General features: G+C 41.0%; 1 protein-coding gene across 1 annotated transcript; it reads right to left on the minus strand.

Moving 5' to 3' along the window:
• Positions 1-1,354: 1,354 nt before the first annotated feature.
• SHISAL2A (shisa like 2A) lies at positions 1,355-20,145 on the minus strand. The gene is made up of 4 exons (XM_066325583.1): positions 19,964-20,145; positions 12,165-12,304; positions 5,886-5,963; positions 1,355-1,855 (listed from the first exon to the last, which is right to left on the minus strand). Exons 1-3 carry the CDS (start codon positions 20,143-20,145, stop codon positions 5,932-5,934), a joined length of 354 nt encoding a protein of 117 aa, XP_066181680.1. The 3' UTR covers positions 1,355-1,855; positions 5,886-5,931.
• Positions 20,146-25,113: the final 4,968 nt, after the last annotated feature.

Consider the following 25,113-nt stretch of genomic DNA (forward strand, 5'->3'; position numbering starts at 1 on the left):
TTAATTCTGTTACTTTGGTGTCTTAAGAGACTCAAAATGAATAAATAGCCCAGTATCTGAGGGGAAAATAACCTTGTTATTTGAGGAATCAAAGATTTTGAAATTGCTCAAGAGACAGAAATCAAAGATATTTTGATCTTGCAACATTGAAAATATCGAGTACATCTTGTTACTTTTAAGTATCTTCAGAATTTAAAAATTAAAGAAGTACTGACTCAAATTTGTATGAAGTTAAAATAACTTAAATCTTTTTTTTTCATCTTCCATAAATCTTTTATTGGTGGTTCAAAATGAAGCTTCATTTTGAACGTTTATCTCATGGCTGGCATCCTCCAAGGAAACCAGATGGCAAAACTCATAAATCCTTTCCCTTCTGCTCTTTGACAGTCCCAATCAAGAAAGTTATGAGGCCAGAAGATCAGGTTTATGTCCCATTGTTATAAAAACATTTTCTTTATGCATCCTATGCGGTTTCAATTTTCTCCAAGTCCATAGTGGCAAATAGCAGTTTAATGAGATATTGTACACAGACAGCTACTGGAAGAACATACACCATATTCTCTACTTCAATGGGAGGCACAAGTGCATTATTTCACACAAGAGCAGATGAGATCAGAAGTATTTTGGGGGTTTGATGCACAGTACCAGACAGCTACAGAGATTAAATTTCAAGCACTCTCACACAAAAAGGTATCACTCCCAAACAGTAGACAAGGATTTTGTCTTTAACAAGTTGAAGTATAACCACAGACAAAACTGACATGGCAGGTAAATGTTTTAGGCCTCGTCTGCAAATGGAAGGTATAATCTGTCTACTGCTTTAATATCAACAGCGTGGTTAAACAGTTTTGAAATTCTTTTGATCACTCGCCTTAAAGAACCGTCACAAGATGAAAAGAAATCATTATCATTAATGTTCATGATTTCAAGACTGAAAGCTTGAAAGAATTGACAACTCAAATATGACAGTTAAGATTGTGTTGGTTGTTCCTAAGACTTCTGGGGAAATAAAATGTGCAATTAGAACTCTTTGATTACCTGAAGGAAGTTCAACACTTCACAAATTAGCACTCCAAACTGAAATACTACTGGAAAATTTTAGTTTGCTTCCCAAGAAACATTCCAACATGTTTTGATGATGAATCTGCAAAACAATTGTGGATGTTTATCTCAATTCATTTCAGTGTATACCAATCCCAGTGAAAGCGGCTGTTAAAACCTAAACTTCCCCACAAAAACTCATTCTTTATTAACTTCACCTTTTGTTATAAAATTCTCCCATCAAAATAATTTCAAGATTCACAAGAATCTTCTGAGGAAACAAAGGTGGGGGGGAATTATAAATTAAGAAAAATACAACACAAATGCCAGATTTTATTGAGGTACTGCATTTACATTGGCTTGTGCACTGAACAGTCACATTTGGCTAAAGACAACCATGTTCGTGACATGAAGACACCACACTGAGATGGCACACAGGGAAAGCTTAAAATAAAGCTTGGTAAACATGGTGTGCCAAATTCTGCTCTGCTTGACAACTGTGATATCTCACTGGAATTGCACAGGGTAGAGACAACTTGCATGAAAATGACGGAGAGCAGTAGCTGACGTGCAAATCAAAACACACAACTTCTCAGAACAGCAACCACACACAAACACATCCTGGCACAGCTTCAGATTGGCCTCTGGTAATCGACAGCGCTTGTAAGAGCCAGGAAACACCTCTGGATGAGTGAGTCAGGTTCTCATGATGGAGTCACAGTCCATCCTTGTGGCACAGGAAATCTCTTGAAGCCACTTGGCTCTCTCAACAGCTCATTTTGGTGGGGCCTTTGTGGAGAATGCAGCTCTGTATCTAGAAAACACCAATAAAAGTTACAAGTTAGACTGAACAGGGGAAGATTTTTTTCCTACAAAAAAAATCCAGAAGGAACCACACAGCTCACTGGCATTTCACTGGCATTACTTCTTTCCAAGAATCTCATTATATTCTGAGCCTCTATCATGTGAAGAGCTGCACCCCTAAAGGGTATTACTACAGCTATGACACACCAAGTGCCTCCTCTGGGAGCTTTGTGGATGGGCAACTCTGCTGCTGCTCCTCTACTGGGCAAGTGAGGATTTCCCCTTGCATGTTATGAAGGCCCACACACAGTGGTGCTGAAACAAAACAAGATAAAGATTTGTAGATAAAGACAGACATCCATCTAACATTTCTATGCAGTGCCCTTTGGAAAATGCACCACTAATATCTACGTCAAACCATGCATTTAATTTCTTTTTAATGACAGACATACTCGCAATGTGTGTCTTTAACCCTGAAAGACACCAGAATATATTCCAAACTACACTTGAGGAATTTCTATACAAATAAATTACTCTACTGCTCATCAAAGCGGGATTGATTCTGAGGTAAAACACAACAGCTGTTGGTACAGATGGGTTTAGAAGCAAATGCTTGTCTGGGTATGCAAAAAAATGGACATGAACTGAAGTCTGGCTGGACAATTTCAGCTAACTCAGCTACTGACAAGTTCTGAAGCATGAAATCTCTTGGACTTAAGGCAGATGGCAACTAGCAGCAAGATCATCCTGACCAGCAAAGAACATCACTTCAATACTGGTTCACTGAGAGGAATGATGCTCATCTGAATTATCAGTGATACATTTTGTAGGTTCTAGATTATTTTCTGCTGAAGACTCTGAGGATGCTTACACATTCCTGATAAACTTAAATGAAAACTTGATGTAAACTCAGATTTGTACCCTTCCCCAGCACTGCCATCTGGCTGACAGCAGCGTGCTCTGGCAGCTGAGGAGGCAAACCCCACGCTGGGGTGTGTCAAACACCACTAAACAACCAGCTGCTCAGAGGAAAGGATTATCCTGCTGTACTGAACCTTGGTGCAGCCTCACTGTCAATGCAGAGTGTGGTTCTTCCACAATTTAAGAAGAATGTTAAGGTACACAAAAGCATCCAGAAGAGACCAACAAAGCTGGAGAAAGGGCTGGAAGGACAGGTGAAAGGACTGTCCCATAAGCAGCACCTAAGGACTTTGGGCTTGTCTAGCTCAGGGACAAGGAGGCTGAGGGGTGACCTCACTGCTCTGTCCAGCCTCCTGAGGAGGGGAATGTGAAGAGAATGGTGGCCCTGGCACAGGCTGCCCAGAGAACCTGTGGATGCCCCATTTCTTGAAGTGTTCAAAGCCAGATGGGATGGAGCTCTGAGCAACCTGGTCTACTGGAAGGTGTCCCTGCCCATGACAACAGGATTGCAACTAGATGACACTGAAGGTCCCTTCCAACCCAAACCACTCTGTGATTCTCTGATCCCTTTTCCCTGGTATCCAGTGAAAGGATTCATGGGGATGGTTCAAAGCTACACCAGGGGAGGTTTAGACTGGACATTAGGAAGTACTTCTTTACTATTTAGTCAACTTCTTTAGTTGAGGATTTGGTTTCTCCTTTTTAACTACAGTACTTTGATTTTTATTGTATTTCACTTTTTTTGTTTTATTTCAGAACATTTCTCATAGGCACTGAGATAATTCTAAAAGGTAGTTTTAGGCCCAGAGTCTTGCAACCCCTCTCAGGGTGGTGTCATTCAAAATTTTTATTCACATGCTCTTTACACCTTCAGCCAAGCTCTTACTACTTATCTGGGATAATGTACCAGACACTTCCCAAGACATCCTTCTTCCCTCCAAAAATGTGCTTGAGAATGAGTCACTGAAAATTTCTCTTTGACTGCATTTTCCCAACGATCTGTAATCACAGCCACTTGTTCCCACTTACCTGATAGGCAAAATTACCTTGACAAAGAGAGAAATTAGATTGGTTTGTCATGATCTGTCTTCACAAAACCTGTGTCAGATTTTTCTTGTGCACATCTCACCTATTTAATAATTTAATGTATTATCACTAAGTTAGAAGCAATGCCTTCATCTGCCTAGTTCCCTCTCTTTTCCCTTTAAAGCTCAGATCTGTGTTTGCCCTTTTGCTGGAAAAGAGCAGGCAAACAAGCTTGAATTGTATGCTGAACTACACCAGGCACAAGGGGTCCTGTTCCTAATTAAAACTCAGTGAACTTGGCAGAGGAAATATGCCTGCTAAAGGAAATCTAATTGGCACCTGTAGCTTTCTCCCAGCAGCAGGAATCTGTAGCCACTGATGGACTCTGGCTTAATGCTGCACTGTGAAGTGGCTCCCCACGACAAGTGTGGGTATGAAATCTGCAACAAGCACATGTGAAAAGCAGTGGATAAAAACCAGTGAGAGACCTGGAATTCCTACTAACACTGAGCCATATTATGTGTTGAAGTTCAGAAGAGATCCTCACCTCCTTTTCCATTCTGAATCAGGAAGCAAAAAGGCTGACAGGCTAAGGACACAGTTTTCCTGGATTTAGCTCCAATTGAGTCTTCACTACAATGCCGACCTCATTTTGGCAACAAAAAAAAAAATTAGGTAATTCATCCACAAAAAAAGCTTCCAGATTTTTTGGTCTTTATATAATGCAGGCATTGAAACCCTACCTGAGTGCTTTGCAGCTGCCTCTCTCCCTGTAAGCAGCAGTGGGTTAGCAGGCACCCTATAAACATCATCCTCTCTCTCCACCAGGACAGAAAAAACAGGCAAACAGAAGCATGAGGAAACAAGAGGCTCATGGCCTTCAGAAAGCAATGCCACATTCACAGAGCTCAGCTCATCTCAGTGCTTGGTGACTGCCTCAGATATTTTTGTATTTTCTCACTACAGACGGCTTTCTGACTGCAGGATCCATTTTAGTCTTTTCATGGCATTTTTCTCCCACAAGCCATTTCATTTGCAGCAGCAGGAAAAAAAAAAAGTGTGGAGGTGGTTAGGAGTTTTGAAATTAGTTTTGTTACACTTCAGTATTTTCATAACGACAAGGAGCCAAAATCAACTTGTTATGCCTGATAAAGAGCTCTGAGAAAGACACATTTGCACTTGGGATGCACAGTGTGGCTTTTCTTAAGGGTACAACAGAAAATACATGAAACAGGGCACTCTTGACTCATTTACTTTCCCGCTCATCTGAAAACAACTGCTGAGCAAACAGGACCACTTATTTTTCTTGTGACAGACATTGCTGATCTACAGCTATTCTCACATTCTGTGGCTGTTCAGCCATGAGCTTTCACCCCCTGCAGGAAGTAAAATGCATGTTTCATGCCATCTGAAGTCCTTTGCATTATTCATAAAGTCCTCTGAAGTCTGAAGTACCACTCATATGTACTGGGGTACATTTTAAACACTGTTCTGCATGGTCTGTGCCATAGGCAGTTTGACCTTTACACATGGTTTCAGCATAAAAATAAACTTTCTTGCAAGATAACCCTCTACAGAACCCTCAATTCTGTAGCAGAATTTACCAGGCACTCATTCCTGCATCCCCAGGAAGCAATGGAAGACTAAACTGCTCACCAGAAACTTCACTGCTTTCACCCTCTGTTACACAGGAGCCTTTCTGGAAATTCATCACTAAAGAAATTCTTTTGGTAAGTTACACTGTCTGCCTCCTCAGTAAGCTCTGGTGCACCCAGGACAGCTCAGGGAAAGGACAGTAACAGCATAAGGGGAATTTAATCTTGTCTGGCACATAACCATGATGGAGTATTCATGTGCCAGTAAATCTAGAGGAGATTTGTCTGGGGAAGGACTCTGTCCAAGTCTCTGCAGATACATCCCTGTGCAAGGACAGCATCAGGGCAGTGTATAAATAAATCAGCCAGAGACAGTTTGCTAGTGCTTTTCAGAAAGTTAAAAACCCACATGAAGGATCATTTTATAAAATCCATGTAAAACAGAGTAGAGTATACAAATACAACAGAATAAGATGAAAATGAATGTTCTCATGGTACCTCTTTTCTTCATAACCTTGGTAGAATCCATTCAGTGCCTCTGTCTTTAACATATCGAACTCCCTCTGGCCTCATTGTCTGTAAAACAAAGGCATTTTTACAAGAATTAATAGCATTGTTCTTCCATCAGTTGCAAGTAGTAATACATAGATATGCCCAGTGCACTAGAGAAACCCCAGTTCCTGGAATCTTCTACAATTTTTAGAGGATGAGACAGATCAAATCCATTCCACTTTGCATTCCTGGGCCTCAGGGAGGCTGCAGTTATTAAGTTACTTGTGCTAAAAAGGAATAAACATCAAAGTGAAGAGCAGTTTATGGTAGCATCACTGTGGTATAAGATGGGCTTGTAGCAAGAAATTAGAAAGTCTCCTGAAATAAATTACATTAAAAATTTCCCATGTTCAAGAAAAAAGACCAGAAATCTCAGACTTTCATCCCTCTCCAAACACAATCAGTCACTGTTGCTTTCAGTCCACCTTCATCCAGGGAACCCAAACTTGTGAGTGTGTGTGGAGAGGCTCACAAGATTTCTTTACAAGTGTTACCCATGTTTTATAGAAAGATTAAAGTAATGACAGAAGCACATAAAACTATTTTTAGTTAAGCATTTTACCAATTTCCCACAAAATCTTTAGTTCTGGCATCTCCCATCTCTTAAGTGTTTGGTTTTAAAGGTTAGTAGCATTCAAATATTGTTTTTCAGTGCACCACTTCATAGATAAATGTAAGTAATAGTTAAAACTCCACCAGCTAACTGATACAGACACCTGCTTGGAGCAGAAGGGCAGAAATCTTTTGATTCAGTGCAGGTAACTCAAGTTTGCCCAACTGATCAGAGTAACTAAAGGCAGCCTGCAGCGGATCACTGCAGGAAGGGAGGAGTGAGATACTCTGCCAGTTTCCACTGATCCCTGCTGACAGCTGAGAAAACAAAGCTCTAGAAGAAAAGACTTTCCTAAATGCACTTTCAACTTAATTTATTTTCTTTCTTACCTGATATTCATTCATTCATTTCCTCCCCAGTTTCCTCATTCTGTTTCCAGTCCTTATTTTCTGCTACTGTGCTTCCCATGACCGTCCCCATACCCATGAATAACGAGTCAGATCTGGAGTCTCTCCTCCCTTTTCTCTGCCCTAAATCTCAAACCTGTACATGATTCCCCCTCTGCCAGGCTCCCTCTCCATCTCTCTCCCCAGGCAGCAGGCTCCTGCTCCCCAGCCCACCCACAGCCACTGCTCCTGGTCCTGGCCCCCAGCACTGTCCCCATCCCCTCTGGCATTGCTGCCTCCCTGCTCTGCCTCTCTCAATTCCATCAGTCCCATCCCTCTTCCAAAAGCTCCCAGCGGCATTCAGCCCCTTGCAGTTTTCTCCTTTATCTGCCAGCTCCAAAGCCTCTCCCTGCTTGATCCTGTCAGCTAATTCTCCTTATGGAGCTCATCAATCTTCCTCCCAAGCCTCCCTGTATTTCCCATTATTCTTTAGTTTAACACTGTCTTTGACATCATTTTCCACTTTCCCAAGTGTGAGACAACACAAAGAGACAGAAAAGACAAACTTGACTGGGCAGGGTACTTCTCTTCAAGCCAGTGTGTGGAGAAGGGATTGAAAAACAGGTTCCCTATATCCAAAAAGGGATGAAAAGTTGAGAATGCTAATATTTTATTTTAACAAGAAACTGAAGCAAAGCAGATTGGGAAAGGAGAATTATTTGTTATAGAGGTGTTTTGAAAGCTGTATTTTATTATTTTTTGTTTGTTTGTTTGAATTGAAAAAACTGCAGCTTGGTTTCAAAAATGGGATTTGATAGTTTAGCATTTAAAAAACTCTGTACAACAGCATTTAAGCTAAGATCTTAGTTGAAAACAACTGAGTTATTTCAGCTGGGAAAAAACAAACCCAAAAAGAAGAAAAAAGAATTCTTATCAGTTACAGAGGAAGGCACTTTATTTTTGAAGCCTACAGCAGCTAAGGGTATATTTGTAGAAAACTGACTCTTAATGAGCTGCAAAAATCTCACTGCTACAAGAAAGTCTGGGAAATTTAAAAGCTAAAGAGTCCAATAAAGACATTTCAAAATTTAATCTTTTCTAGTGATGTAGCCTTCCACTAAATTTGAATTCCCAGCTTCAAAATGGAAATTTTCTTCATTTCCTTATATATATATATAAAGTATTGTGGGTTTTTTAAACAGTTGAGCCCATTTGGTTGATTTTTCCCCATACTGAAATCTGAGGTAGATGACTGGCAAAGATAAAAGTAAAGATAAAAGTAGCCTAACTGGGGACAACTTAAAGCCAGCTACAAGAACACTATACAAATGAAATTACTCCTAAACCTAGAAGGCAAAATTATGAATGTACACTCCAAAAGCCAAATAATGCATCTGAATTCAGACAGCAGCTATCTGCTTGTCAGATAATTGTACTGAGCTAAGACTGACAATGTGTGAGACTTTCATGCTTTTTCATCAAAATACCTGACTATTTCAGATATTTGAATCACTCCCCATGAGGAATCTTTAATTGAGAGAAATAGGGACAGGAAAGTCATCTGGCTCTTTTTCAAGCTGTGTTTTTCCTTATTATGTGATGAAACCATGAACTTTTGCATATTATGATGTCACTGCTTTGCAAGAATAAGGAATTAATAACTTCTATTAAAGCACATTTTGCCCAGCACTTATGATTAATTTAGAAGGCCACAATTCTTTCACACTCTGCCCCAAAGGTCCCTGCTGTCTGGCTCTGGAGGCATTACAGAGGTCTTTCTGTGCTAAGTTTTAAGGGAAAAGTATTAGTTACCATCATAAAATGTAATTTGCTATTAATGCTTTGCAGTGGTTTGGAACACTTAATCTCAAAGGTCTTTCCAGACCTGGCAGAAATACCGGGATAACTCAGAAAATGTGTTTAAAAACTGTTTGGGTCACCACCTTTTCTATCTCCGATGGCAAAGCCCGTTCTCAGGGGCCAGCAAAGATGATAGCTCCTCTCCCATCAGCTGCCTGATAAAGTGTATATGCACCTTCCCCAGAGCCAAGATGTGCCTCTGGATTTCCCCTTTTCTGCCTGTTTACCACTCCTATCCCGACAATGATGTAATATTTACTCAGTCAGCTTTATCTGTTGCACTGTGGGGATGTTCCAGCATTTTTCACTCAGCCGTAACAAAATATTTAAATCCTGTGACTTCCTAGCTCCCCACATTTTGAAGGAGATAAACCCTTGGCACAAAGAGAAGTTTTTTGTTAGAAGAGCAAAGCACCTGACCAAATTCCCTTTCACCTTGAATAAACACATCATGTTTGCATATTCAGGGCTTGGATTTCTTTGAGGCCTTTTTTTACCACTGTTACAGGTCTCCAGCCTTCAAATGGGAGAAAAAAAAACATCTACAATGAGTTCAATGAAAAATACTTTCTCTTGGAAAGAGCTTAACAAGCAACTGAAATGCAGGACCTTCATTTGTATGTGTTTGCCTGCACATACTGTCTTGCATATTATGGATCAACTCTGCACTCTACAAATAAAAATGTCTAACTCAAGTAACATTTAAGTAACTCTTCCTTGTCTATACCAGTGGCTGAGCTCATTTTCCCTGAAATTCAATGCTCAGATTAAAATGTAATTTTTTGCTAGGTCGAAAACATTCTTAACTCAAGAACCCAATCTGTTATACTCAGTGCTGATACTATGGAAGATCTGTGCTGACACTATGGAAGACCACATGCTTAAGGCTAAACAGAGGCAAATTCCAGTTGATGTGCCTTTTGTAGAATCAGAAACTTTAATAAAGAGCTTCATATTCAGTTTATTGTTAGATTTATCATCAATCTCGAGATCATTTCTGTAAAAATTCAACCACTTCACTTCTGTATTTAGGAGATCCTGGATGAGCCTGCAGAACAATGACCAACTTTTGCTATTATGAGAGGTAGGAAAGGCATAAAATAACCAATTGTATGTTTAATGAGATATGAAACTCCAACTGAGCTGATGTATTATGAGTGAAATTGAAGATAATAAAAATACTGCTTTCAAAAATGAGTGCTGAGTGCTCCAGGGATGCAGATGTTGCACAACAACTAAAGTGTGACACGGCCTTCATCTAAAGGCAAAATTATGCTAGTTCAGAAAAAGCTGTGTTGAACTGAATTCATACTTAAAACTCACAGTCCTCAGGCCGGCAGTTTTCTGAAGCGTCTAAAAACTGTTTTAATTTTTAAATTTGTTTTTATTGCTTATGTATGATTATCCTGCCCTCTCAGAAGAGCTGAAAGACGAGGAGAGAGGCTGTTCTTATTCTCCCCAGGGCTGCAAGCAGCTAACCAGCCATCTCATCAGACACTCAGCCCTTGCATGACTTCCACGCAAAAGAAAGCCAAGGATGATGGAGGCAAGCATTCAGGCTTGTCAGTGAAATCCTGAAACATTTCCAAAGATCTCTCAACCTTGGCAAAGCAGCTGGCTTTCAATTTCCAGCAACCCACCTCACCATCAACCAAAGCTATGTGAATTTGGGTGTGAAATAATTGTCATTTGAAGCAGCCAAAGAAGAAGAATAAAAAAAGCAAAAAAACACTAGATGAGAGCAGTCAAAACCATGTTTAAATACAAAGGAATTTGTCCAAGCAAAGCTCCAAACCACACAGGAGATGGCTGGGAAAAAGCAAAGATCCCTCAGCTTCCCAGCCTCGTGAGGTTTGGGATTGTGACTTGGAATGCTACAGGAATGCTGGGTCATCAGTGGAGTGCTGTTCACCTCATGATAGGAAGAGAGGAACAACCTTTGCTATCCAAGCAGGATGTGGGTTTGCAGCAGGGTTTGAGTCTGTACAGAAAGATGGAATTGTTTGGCAGCAGTAATGCTGTAGCTCCTGCCTCCTTTCCAGCTCCCCTCGTGCCAAACACGTCTGGCACAAAAACAAAAGGCATGAGAAATACAGCCACTGCTGTCCTGGCAATGGGTTAAGAGCAGGTGCCACAGCAGGAAAACCTGAGGGAAGAAGTTAAACAGCAGCACGTTGAAAAACATAATGCCAGTTTATAATTAAAACACAATCATCTTGTAGAAGAGCACAAGAGCATTTTGTTCATCCCACCCAGGAGTTTATTTAGGCTGCTCTAGCTAGCAGGTCTTAATTCCACTCTTTCTCCAGGTCAAGTGTGAGGTTTTCAATTTGCAGATTAGTAGCAGTTTGCAGAATGTGTGACTTCAGCAGCTTGCTCACCTCATGCAGGTACAAAGTGGGGCTTTGCTTTTAAAATCACTTTTAAACCAAAGCCTGCATTCTCTGGACAACAAAATTAGACATAGGAAGGTTGATATGAAGGGGACTGTGTTAACTAGACACTCAGGAGGGGGCTTAGTGCTCTGTAATAGTCTATAATTACAGTAACTCATTGGTCATTTACTACCATGCAGGTATAGAAGCATTTTAAAATAACAAGTAAAGAGAAAATTTGAGCTGAGGAGACTTGTTCCTAAGAATTATTCCCCCTTTTCAACTTGTTGAACTTCCAATGCCTAAATAAGTACAACACTCCTTTGATTTCCTGCAACTTGACTGGTTGAACTGCTGAAGCAGTTCATTTAAATATTTAGGAACTCCCCAAACAAAGGGTGAAACTTATCACACCCCATTTTGCCAAGATTTGCAGTCAGATTTCACAAATGTAGTGAACTGGAGCAGCAGCAGCAGCAGCAGCAGCAGCAATTTTCCCATGTGAGTGGGTTAGTGCTGACTACATGCATTGTTCCCTGCAGGCATCTGCCAACGGAGTCTGAGCACAAAGGCACAGACTATTGCTACTGAAACAAAGACTTTTAGACTTTAAAGTCTGGATCTCATGTCAAGAAGAAAGGAAAAAAGATAATGACCTCTCTCTATCACAAGAAAATACACTTAAAATCTCTCCTGAGCTTCTTATTCCTAGAATGAATCACTACTATATGTTTATGCACTTTTGGCAGGAAATCCAGAGCAACTAAGTCAGTAAGTCTCTTCCTGATAAAGGGGCTAATTTACCCTCACTCAGTATTGCAAACTTCTACATTCTTCCTACTACTAAATAAATATACTGAGCTCGTCCTAAATGTTCTGAGTTTGGTGCAGATTTCACAGAGCAGGCAAAACAGCAGGACAGCTTGATTACATCTTGACATCCCCATCAGAAAGAAAACACACACTGTTGGGTTCCTCCGCATCCATTTAAAGACAGAGTAAGGCTTTTCCTCTGCAGGTGTTAATGCACATCGATAACAACCAGTCTTACCTGCCATCTGTAAGCTCAAACCAGTATCCAGTTTGCTGCGTGGCTTGGTGCTGATAAACAAATAACAGAGAACACACACAGTGATGATGAAAGCAAAGAGGACAACTGCTGCTATTGACAGGCCCACGAGTGCTCCAACACTACAAGAGAGAAAAACCAAAAAAATTAAATGTACAAACAGCCTGAGGTACCCGTTAAAGCAATGGTGAAGATGATGTCTGGATTTTGCTTGTACTCAGGCATGGGAGTAACTGTGTATTTTACTGTAAACAGAAGTTTGGAGCTCAACACTTCAATTGCATTAACTGCAGTTACTTCACTGCCCTCAGAAGGGTCAATGTCATTACACAGGAGTTGAACATCTGGCCCTCAGTGACAGTTCATGCATATTACTCCTGAGTCTGACTTAAAGTGTATTCATGAAAATCAGAAATAACTTAATGCAGTAACTGATACCAGCGAGATCAAAAAGTTCTTCGGTGCACACACAGAGAGGGATTCTAGGGCTCCAGGCAGCTCAAACAACATGACTGTTAAAGCTGTATTTTCAGTCTCAAATGCCATTTTACAGTATAAAAAAATCATGCAATCCATGTTACTCAGTCCTGTTAGCAGCTCTGCAGAGTGGGGTAGAGTACTGAGATCACTGTTGTGCCTTTGCATAAATGAAATAAATCTCCAGTCAAGACTGGAGAAATTCTCCCTTGATCTTTGCCATAGTAAAAGGAAAACTAAAGCTGAATTAGTTTACTCACAATATCAAAGGCATCAAAGAAGCAGGAATAAATGACTCTGGATGCCAAACATAGAGTACTTTACATAGATTTTATCAAGGTGCTATCCTGCAGGATAAAAGCTACTTTATATATCTCCCACAGGCATACAGTGAGACAGTATATGTATATACAGAAATCTCTCCTGATTTCCAACCCTCATTTTCAAGCCTTTTCCTAGCATAAAATTCTCATGATGAAATAAAGGACCCAATATAACAGTCTAGATATCATTTCCTACACTCTCCTGGGCCATTTGATGCCTTCCATGTTCCATCCTCTATTCTACTGTCCATGACAAAGATCCTGACTCCTGGTGAAATTAAACAGCAGCATTTTGGTCACAGATGAGGAGTCTGAGGACTGAGAATCCTTCTATTACTGCTCTGGTATATTTACAATTCTGACAGATATCAAAAGGACAGAAGAGATATGAATGTCTTGAATTCTACAAGCTCCATCCTCTAGTCACAGAAATGCCTTTATATATATCACTGCTATCAGAGAGAAGTCAACTCTACTACGGCCTTGCAGGAAGAGAAAAAGAATTGTGCCTTGGGATGTTTTTATGAATTTTACATTCTAGATACTGCAAAGCTTCTCTACAAGCTCCCACAGCACCAGCACACAGATATGTCCACAGGAGAAACTCTTAAAATGAGCAGGATGAGAACAGCAGATATTGCTATGACTTTCAGATGTGGTTTTCATTAGTTACTGGTCAGGTTCAGTAATGAAGTTTGGGCAACATTTAGCTCCATGCACAGCTAAAATAATTTGTTATCAGCAAAATGGTTCTGGAAAGAACAGCTTTACCCTTCTGAAGATTTTTCATTCTATTTATCATCTGCATTAAATAGGATATCCTTATGTGTTTGTGCATATATACACATATTAAGCAAATTTTTCCTTATTGCTTTTTGGCTCAAAAAAAAAAAAAAAACCTTGCAGGCAAGCAATATTCTGCTTATTGTGGAATCTGAATATGACCTACACTCAGAGATCTCACCTGGGCTCTGGCCTTATTTTTGCATTTTCACTTGGAACATCTTGACCCAAATAGACAAATAAAAGAAATACACATTATAGAAGGCTGAATAGCCATAGAACCATGTGATGCAAACAAGGCTCTCAGAAACAGTCATTTGTGCTTTTTTTTGTCATGACAGTACAAGCCTTATTGTAAGATTCCATTTAAATTCCAGTCCACACTGCAGGACTAAGGAGGCAGCTCACCATTATCCACATTAAGCAGAGTCAGCTGCCCTAAAGCCAAATAGATCAAGTACATATTAATGATTATGTATTTTCCTATTCAGACATGTTACTCCTTGGTTGTAGCTCTCCTCCATGCAGGTGTAGAAGATGACCTGAACAACAGAGTTGTGTATTGCACAGCACAGTGCATCTTCAGTATCACTACACAGAGCTTGTGTAAGATGCTTTGGGAGTTACAAAAAAGCAAAGGCAAGAAAAACCTGAGGAACCCTTCAGGTGAAAGACTCATCATAGGTTATGTGCTACAAGAAATGCTTCTCATGCTCCAGCAGCAACAGGAGATCTCACCAGCACCACAAAACCAAACAGATACTCTGATTCTACTTCCTGAATGAATCAGGAATCAGGACAATTTGTACTTACTCTTTTTAAAACACACAATGTTTCGATACCAGATTGTTCTCAAACTGATGAAGCAGTCAACCCACAGAGAAAGTATAATTAAGTTCTATAAGAATTATTTTGGTTAAAGTTTGGGGATGAAGGGTTGTTTCTTAATTTATCTAATTCAGAGAAATTTAATGTCTTCCACAGCACTAAACACTGATGTTTCAGAACACAATCTTTTCTTTCTTTTTCTACCAGTTGAAGCTGTAATCAGAAACAACACACTAAATAACTATGATCACTGACCACTTTCACAATTACACTCCTCTGAAAATAAAGACAACCTTACAGCATGTCCTCCAGATTCTACAGCAATCACCATGGTGCTGCCTATCTGCTTTAGAAAGCCCTTGCTAAAAGCATTTTGTCACCTTCCATTTTTTACCTTAAACACTGTCTGAAGGCCACTCAGCAGTCACATGGTAACAGTCTACAAGTCTCAGGGTGTGTCTTCAGGATCAATCTTCTGACAGCAGAGAAGACACTAAACTAGGAAATGAGTAAGTCCCTCTTGCCCACAGCTGTGGCCTCTTTAGTGAGCAAAACCCCCTGCATTAACAGCCCACTGGACCCCAAAGCAAGGATCTGGCATAAAGATGGCAGTGAAGGCCTAGGGTCATGAGCAATGTTACGTTTGGGAGGAGATCCAAACAGAACTCTCCCAAGTTATTCTCCACATAAAGCCAGAGCCATATCCCACTCTTCACTGCTGTTACATTGAGTGCCACGCCCAGGCCTGCAGCACAGCCAAAGGCTTCACTCAGCAGAGAGGCTCCACTCTGCCAGCAGCCTCCCCTGGGCTCCCCACGTTGTGTCCAGAAAGCTGCTGAGTTGGTCCATGGACTTGTCTGTCAGTGGATGCTCAGCATCACACACCTACAGTTATTTTTAGTTCACCATCCATTAGTCCATCCACACCATCAAAAGTCAGGGAAAATTTGAATATTGGCTAAGCAGAGGCAGTATTGCCCACTGATGGACTAAAAGGAAGCTCGTGAGTCACCCGGACCCGAGTAAATCAAATGTTCTCAATGCCACTGTTGCAGTGACGTGTTGTTCATAGTATTTGCAAAGCACACAGATAAATATTCTTGAGAGACTGGAAGAATGGGCACAGAGAAACAAAAGACTTGCTATTTTGGAAAGGCAAAACAGATGCCTGGAGGTCGATACAGCCAAGCAAAGCTTGCCCCCAAGTATTAGGCCACCATGGCTCTATGGGTATTCATTAACAAGGCTTTTTGAGTAAAATCTATATGTGGCTTGACAGAATTTTAATCAAATATCTATTATTACATGCAACTTAAAAGTTACTGCTTTGGAATGTATATTAGAATTCTATTTGATACTGAAAGAGGCCATTATAAAAATAAAACTTCCCAGAAGAGTGACAAAAATAATCACAAAATATTTTAGAACGAACAGATACAAAAAGGCTGACTGAACACAATGGCTGCAGTTCAGTACAAATACCACATGTTCAGCATTTCTCCCCTTCCACTCAGCTTGGGAGGTAAAGCAGATGTGATAACTGCATGTGCATGCACAGCACACTGCTCTGGAGGCTGAGCTGCTCAGTGTTTGGCTCACTGGTGTTCTGTAGCATCTGTTTCGTGGATTCAAAAGCTGAACAACCTTCTGATGATTTCTGCCTGTTCCTAATGTTGCCTTCCCTGTTCCATGGGCTCCTGATGACTGTAAGAGACAGAAAAATACATCCTTTTCTCTTCTTTGAGGAAATAAGCCTTTCAAGATCTGTGATTTTTTAAAAAAATGAACGATATTATTTTAAATACCAGCAAAATATATATATAACTCAGAAATTAATATTATTAATTATACAGAAATCAATAATATTAGTAATTATATATAATAAATTCTGCAGAAAATGTGGGATGTGTCAGAGTTGCTCAATGGTCTATTGTCTATGATAGTCCAGCAGCTCCCAGTATAGCAGGTGTTAGGATATTGTCAAATATTGCAGTTTTTGCAGAAGTGGGAGGGGAAAAGAGGGTTCCATGTTGCTAAGGGATAGGGCAGTGTCTAGTTCTAAATATAGTAAAGGCAGTAGAGATTTGGCAAGAGAAAAGAAGAGCACAGGCCTGCAAGAAACTATTGCTTCAGGTTGCCAAAGGCTGCTGGTTTCTCCATGAACTGCTTCTGTCAGAGCTGGATGCCAACGGGTCTGGCCATGTCCCTGCCACAGCAGGAAAAACACAAGTGAAATGTGCAACAGTTTCCTGAAATTCTACCTGGTGTGCCACCAAACTGAAGTAATCCCTGAGGTATCACCAACCACTCGTGGTGCAGTCAGTCACTGCTTTCAAACATCTGGGGGGAGTCAAGCAAATGAAGATTTAGGAAAAGAACCCTGAAGTTCTGGAGTGCAGCAAAACCTAAAAGAGTTCCCCCATGAGCCTCCTAGTCCTTTCCCTTGCATCTCCAGACTCACCTTGGCTGGTTTGCCTAACTAATGTTTAGTTTTAAATCTTAAAGGTTTCAAGTCTTGAAAGAGTGCCCTCAAAGGCTGAAAGAAGCATTTTAAGGATTATTTTATAAAATGGCTGTTACCAACCAATATCAGTAACAGTCTAGTGATCACCAAAACATTCTGAGAGGCCAGAAAACATTTTTTTTATGTTTTCCATAAACTCCTAATTGAACTGTCATGTGAAAATGTACAGTTTTCAAGATGATGTAATATTACAATGTTTCCAATGTGTTAATAACTAAACTTTATTGTATTTGTTACTGAAAACACTCATAGGAAATGGTTCAATTCAAACCAGTCAGTAACTTTGCTTGGAGAGGTAAATCATATTTATTCACCTATTTTCTGCAATGAATATAGTAATTTATGGCAGAAGTTAAGCACAACCAAAACTCCACAATTGGCAGTTTCCATAAGTCCTTATAGCAGCTTAGGGCTACTGTAGAAAGAAGAAAAAAAACCCTTAATTTTCAAAGTTTGGGCCCAGATTTCTGACTTAGGTGAAGGCTAAGCAGTCACTTCTGTGACCCTACAAAATCTTTTAAAGGAAGAGCTTTCAGAGAGGTATTTCATTAAAGCCTCTCCTGGGATTCAGCTCTTGGAGGTAGTTTTTGAAAAGATCAAGCTTTGAGAGTCTTAACTACAACATCCACGTAAGATGTTGTGATGCAATACTAACTTATTCCTTCAGTTCTTCTGCCATCTTGAGAAGGTTTACTGTGATTGAAACAGTCAAAGGCTATACAAAAACACAACATTAAAACAGTTTGATTATTTGAGAGCAGAAGTGTGAAAAAGGACACTTGGAAATGTCTTCTCAAATCAGAGAAGCCAAGTAATTGTGTGTCAGTCTCAGCAGTGGATGACTGGGAGATCCCCACAATCAACTCACTCTTTGCACCAGACAAAGTAGATTTTAAATAATAATACATTAAATATTAGACCAGGTAAATTAAACCAGCAAGTCCATAGGATTGGATAGCATTAACTGGGGAGGCCTGAGGGGATTCAGGACTGGAACTGCAGAGCTGCTGGCCGAGGTGCTGAGGGGCTCTGGCTGCACAGTGCTGAATCTGAGCCTGGCTGTGATACCCAAACTCACCCTGCCCAAATATGAGGGACAGGTCCTCTGATGGTAAAGCCTCTACCCTCAGCCTGCTCTACCCACAGGGAGCTGCTGGCACTTGCAGCCTCCTGACATAAAATATTTAATGAAAGGATCAGCATCAGGATGAGGGGAAAATGCTGCCTTTTTAACCTGCTGGAGTCTGTGAAGTGTCAAGATGCAGTTGGATAAAAGAACCCAGCAGACAGATGAGATGTCTCAAAAAGCCCTTGGACAAAGCCCTGCACTGAAACTGGGGTTAAAAAGACTTGACTTATATAGGATTAGGGAAAGGTTTTGCTGCAAATTTAAGGCTGCTTAAAATCATAAGGAGCAAAGTGCAAGGTTTAAGTGGTGTCTTTTCAGAAAGAAAAGTCACTGAGACTGATTTTTATTCATATTTTCATCTATGACCTGGTGAAGAAAGAAATTGAGTGTCTGATGATCCTAAGCCCCTACAAGCAATCCAATTCTGAGGGTAAGGAATGCTACAGGACTTGCAGAAAACTAAGTGAACAGGCAAAAGTGATGTACATAAGTTTCAGCGTACATAATGTAATGTATAAAGAACAAAACCAAGCCTACGTAGCAATGAACTCAGAACAGGCAGTTCTGAACTTGAGAAAAGTTTCAAAGTCTTCAATACCAGCTCACTGAAATCACGGAATCAATGTGAACTGGCAGACAAAGACATCAACAACACATTGGCCACCAACAGAATGGATTTTGAGAGCCAGACTGGAGGCAACATTTGGCCACTCTGCAGAACCTTGCCACACCCACACCTTGGGCATGCAGCTTCAGATTATGCACCTCCAAGATCAGCCCTGTGAAGGGAAAAACAGTACGGATGAGATGCAACCAAAACGATCAGCATGTAGCATCTGCCTCAACGATAATCCAAAAGCTGTTCAGTTTGGAAAGGCGAAAGCTGAGAATAGATGCACCAAATGCTCACATTTTAAACACTCTGCATAAGCTGAACCAGCAATTGCTGTCCACCAAATCTCACAATCGTAATACTAGAGGGCACTCAGGAAAAGTAGTAGGGAACAGTATAAAACAGGTAAAAGGATCTATTTTCAAACAGCAGGTAGTGACTGCTGCCGCCAGGGCTGCAGAAGCAGACAGCGTAAGCAAGCCCAGAAGGAGATTTGACAAAATCAAGGAGAGTAACAAGTCCATAATAAACACAGTGGAAGCCTCATGCAGAGGCGTACTAACATCCTGACAGTGCCGGCGTGGACGCTGTGGAGCCCGCGGGGAATCGGGCACAGAAAGCAGCCGGGCTGGCCGAGTGCCGCTCTCCCTGCCGCTGCTGGAGACCCCGGCAGATCCCTGCCCCGTCCCGGGAGAGCCCCAGGCTCATTATCTGCCCCTTACAAGTGGAAAAGTTTCGTAGTGATTTACCTTACACGGAAAAGTAGCTCAAGTGACTGGGAACTTTATGGCACGCAGCATCTTAGGCGCTCAGGCCCCGAGACAGCCGCTCCCCTCACGCCCAAAGCGCCGGAGTCGCTCCGGATGCTCCACCACAGGCACCGAGACCACGAGTTATTTCCTTCAGAAACTACCCGGGCACGAGCAAGAATCTCTCCGGGCTGAAGATGCAGCTCTACCGCTACTCTCGGCGGGATAAAGGCAGCCGGAAAGTGGCCGGCTTACAAGTACCTCACAAACACACACACACCCCCGAGCCGAGCCCGGGCGAACGCGGGTCTCCCGCCCGGAGCCCCTACCCCGGCAGGCACCGCCGCTCCCTTACCTGAGCCACCACATGTAGCTGTGCTCGTAGGGGAAGAAGCTGTGGGGGTCATCGCAGCAGTACTTCACGTCCTGGAAGCCGCAGCAGAAGACGGCGCGGGCGTCTCCGCCCGCCCGCGGGCAGCTGAAGCCGCTGACCAGCACCTTGTCGGCGTTGAGGTAACTGCTGCACTCGGCGCTCATGGCGCGGCCGCCCGCCCGCCCGCTGCCCGCCCGGCGCCTCGGCTCGGCGGTTCCCGGGCGGGAGGCGAGGCGAGGCGAGGCGAGGCGAGGCGAGGAGAAGAGAGGAGACGAGAGGAGAGGAGAGGCGGCTGTGGCGGGCGGAGCCGGGCGGGCAGGGCGCTGCGCTGGCGGTGGGACCGCCGCGCCCACCGGCCCCGGGGCCGCCACAGGGCGGGAGCCGCCCGCGCCCTCACGGCGGGCACGGGAGCGCGGCCTGAGGGCCCGGCCTGCCCCGGCTGCCGTGTGAGAGGCCGGGGAACGGCTGTCCCTCACGGCTTGGTCCTGTGTCGAGGACAGCTTTCAGGGGTCTGTCCTCACCCTTAGCCTGAATAGGGTCTCAGGAAGGGCAAAACGCGGAGAGCGTGTGGGCAGGGATCAGCGTTTTGTAGGACTCAAGCCCCCTTGGCTTGATGAGGGAGAGACAACTCCAGCTCAAAAACAGGCTCAACACTTAAAGATTCAGTGCACAAAGTGAGAGGGTGAATGACAGTGGTGCGGCTGGTGCAAAGACTCCGGGAAAAGGGAGATCAGGAGAAATGAATGTTTGATAGCGACAAAGGAAAAGGCTAGATGACGATGAGATTTTGTCAGATGTAACTTCATCACTTGAGTTGTTCTGAAGAAATCAAATATAAGCAGATCAATCATTTTCATGATAGAATTGAGGATTGACTTATTTGAAATGTGTACAGGAAAATGATCTACCGAAGACCAGAAGGCAGCCTTTTCACCTCAGTTATGTCAATAGTGTCAGTACATATTATGATTTAATTGTGTGTCCTGTGTCATTTGAGATTAAGAGACCAATCTCCTGGTCATTTCATTCACAGAGATGTGGGGAGTGTGTTTCTGTGATTTAGGAAAGTCTCTAATGAGGGAAGGATGGGTGCATCTCAGACCAAAAGCCATCATTTGTTTGCCCAAATCCTGCGTATGAATCGATCAGTCAAACAACATGTGGTGTGCTTGAAACTAAGAAGTGCTGGGGTAAATGTCATGGGTTTGGAGACTGAATCAAGACTTTGTGAAGTTGCCAATCCTGTGTTCACAACAGCGACCTCAGTAAGTCTTACAATTTCCCAGGATGGAGAAATGTCCGATTCCAGTGTTATAGCTATTAATCTCTTGAAATGTCTTTATGTACCTTGTTCAGTTGTGAACAACTCTTTTCTTCCAAGACATGAATTGCCATCCTTGTGTTTCTCTCTGATTCTCTTCATCCATCTGGGATTGCTTTTTTCTTCATCTTATACTTGCTTGATCTGTTTCCACTGAGGTTCTGTTCATACCAGAATTCAACAGCCAGGACAGAGAGTCATGAACCCAGGAGTCATTCAGTTCACATTTTCAAGTGAACATTCCCAGATCGAGTGGTCAAGAGACTTTTAGGAATGTAGAACATTCTTGGTTATTTTTGTATTTCACGTTGCTGTTTTACTTTTGGAGATTTTTCTCTCATTAGTCAAAACTCAGATAACTATTTTTCCTCTCAGAATAATTACTGCAATGATGTGGAACAAATAAAATTACCCATCCCAGTTTTATGCTCAGTCTCACAAAAACTTTCACTCATTCTTAATAAGGTAGATCTGCATCAGAGTTGGAGTAAGGATGAATCCTTTGTCCAGACTTGAAGAAATTTGGTTTCAAAGAAAGCTGAAATGTTCTGAGGTGACAACATCTTTTTGTTTGTTTGTTTCATCAATCAGTGTACTCGTTTATACCATGCAATCAATTTGTATTTGCCATGATTACTGGGTGAAATAATTAGCGTGCTTTCTTACTCTGATTATTTGGAAAGATTTTTATGAAACATTCTAAATTACCTTTGAGCTATCTACCTCAATGACTGAATTAACTATGTAGTTGCTGGAGGATTGAAATAAAAAAAAAACAGTCTCTTTTGATGAGACATTCAGAAACAGGATTTGAAGTGGGAGTGGGAGGCTCTTCACTGTCCAGTGGAGCATGTGCATCATCCTTTATGTCAGAAGAAAACATCACATGCTTTTATCATTTCAGCTACACAGACCCCTTCCAGTAAGAGCTAGTGGTTTAGACCTCGTAAAATATATTGCAGTTCCTTTTCACTATTACCAATATCAATTTAAGTGACTACACAGACGACAAGACCAGTTCTCTCTGCTGAGTGAGGAGTGTGTTTCAACCTAACGATGAGGTCATCCAGCTTTCATAGAAACACAGATCCAAGATCTCTGTAGGACAGTTGAAAGTAAGAGACAAATTATCTAGGTATTCAGGAGCAGCTTTCAGAAGTATACCCAAAGCAGGATACTTCTCTCTGAGTGCTGAACTATTATCCTTGTGAATATGAGTCATTTCTTCAATGAAGCTCTAGCCTAATTCTGGTAAAATATGCCAACTTTCTTAGATGCTTGCAACTCTTCTGCAATTCTTTAAGTGATTTACTGTTACCCACATTGCTTTCCAAGACACTGCTATGACTGTACTTAAAGTCTGTCCTCAAAATATTTGGGGCCATAGAACTGCAGCTTTCTTTTTCTTATAACTGCTTTCAAGCCCTCCAGATGAACTCATAAATGTAAATATATGTATGTTGCCTATGCAATAATTAGAACAGCAGCATTTTTTGTAATCATTAAAAATGGTTGTAATCTTCACCTAAACTACAATTAATGTGAAAAGTGTACAGCCTGTTATTTACTTATCCTGACTCCACAAGATATTGGTCAGCAGAACTGGGCTGGTTTAATTTTCCAGCAAATTACAGGAGTTTTTCTGGCTGATACAGTTTAGAGCAAAGGAGCTTGAGAGAAAAGCTAAAACTTCCTGATTCAGCCATTCCATTTAGAGACACCTCAAAGTGAATTCTGCTTCTGCACTGACCACTGCTTAAAAGCTAAAAACAAACACTCACATTAACAGTTGTGGGACACATTTCTACCAGCCAACCTTCCACAGAAAGTTGATTATGAACTATGATATAGGTGTCAAGATCAGCATCAATCCTCAAACCTACATGGCAAGGTTTTCCTTGAAAGCATAACCTAATTATTAATTGGCAAAGATCCACATAAATTACTTTCAAAAGTAATCTTGTGGCAAATTGTGCAATTAAACAAAATTGTCATGGCAAGATGGTGTAATGAGTTCTGATTAGGAGTAAAAAGTTGAACTGATGTCAGAGTTAGTGTAGATAACATATTTTATCATGTTACATGAGCAGCAGGCACTTCAGGAAGGCAGATGACAGCATAAGGTTCAAAACAGAAAGGGGCACAGAAGTTTTAAGTGGTGTGTACTTGCAGTACAGTGAGATGCTGTCACTCAGAGGACTAAAAAAGAACTGTGTGTATTAGTGAGGGACTGGAATCTATCAAGGGGATATGATATATTTTGGGTTCTGCTCTCAATTCAACCACCTGTGAGCAAGTTCCTTTCCCAGATTGTGCTTCAGATGGTAAGTCTCTACATTTGTGATGTAGTGATGGAGTAGTCTGACACTTGTATGCAGAAGTGTTTGTATTTTGAGATCCTCTCTGTGTAAGTGAACACATGTACAAATATCATTATATGAGTTTTTCATGTCACTCCAGAGCCTACCAAATTTCCTAGTCATTTTAACTGTACTTCACCCACATTATCCTCTAATTGATCTCCCCAGTCAATATAGGATATAGATTTTGACTTTCAACTGTATCTGCTTCACAGAACTAAATAATGAAGAGGGAGAAAGTAATTTTGAGCATCAGGAAGTTGATGCTCGAAGCAAATTTCAGTCAAAAATTTAAGAGGAAAAATCAGTGAAACAGAGAAGTAGGAAGTGACACTGGTAATTTTGCAATGAGGATGGAGATCTGATAAGTAATTTGTGTTTGTGCCTCATTATCTACAGTGTCTGTGTGCTGTTATTGGTAAATATTTCAGAATAATGACTCAGTGAAGCAAATCTTACCTTTCTACACTTACCCTTCTATCTAGAAGTAGAACAGCCAGAAGCATAAAATAGTTTTAGAAATGCACCTAACCAAATAGTCTTGACTGCAGTTTGTCCTTTGTGCAGTGCTTTTCATTTCTTTTTCCTTTTCAGAAAGGAAAATAGTTTTTACTTATCTGAGTAGAAAGCACAAAACTGGCATCTTCCTTACTCACAAAAAAGTCAATCTGACACTGTTTCAACCATTTACCTTTGCTTTAATTTATCCTGCCTGTAAAATATAATTATTTATCATTTTAGAGAGACAGATATATTTTGTAACGGATTTTCTACTTCAATAGAAGGATGCAAATTTTAAAGGGCTCTAACAAGTACGTAGTTTCTGTATGTAGGAGATGATTATGGAGATAATTTTGAAACAGTTACTCAGTTACAAGAGAGTTAGAAATGATGGTCCTATTATTTCAGGCTTTTTAAGCAAGATCATCAGAGATAGCACTTGTAAAACATGTAAGTTTCTTGATCTTTTCAGCATTTTTTTTCCACTAAGCAACAAAAGAGAAAATTATAGATTCATAGGCTTATAAGAATTGTCACTTTCTACCACGCTTTGAATTTACTTTGTCTAAAACTGAAAATTAAAGAAAAATACCTAAGTAAACAGGCTTGAAGCGCTGGCTTTAAATATCAGTGAATAAATAATACAATAAAATGTCTTCCCACCATTTTCATGGTAAACTGAAACTGAAGCTTTTAATTTTCTTAATTTTTTTCAAACTCTTGGGCCAATAATTTAGGTTTAGTCCTATTAAGCATATTTTTAAAATCCCAGAAGTTGCTTAGTTGTAAAATTGTATACTTTTTTTGCATATTTTTGTGTGGCTTGGCTCAGAATACCTTCTGTCACTTAGTCATCGCAGAGAACTTTCATTCTAATTTATAATTCAAAGTGAGGCAGATACCAATAGCAGCAATAATTCTTTCTCTTTAACCCTCCCACACACAACTGT

The sequence above is a fragment of the Sylvia atricapilla genome, chromosome 9, assembly GCF_009819655.1.
Source record: "Sylvia atricapilla isolate bSylAtr1 chromosome 9, bSylAtr1.pri, whole genome shotgun sequence".
NCBI lineage: Eukaryota > Metazoa > Chordata > Aves > Passeriformes > Sylviidae > Sylvia > Sylvia atricapilla.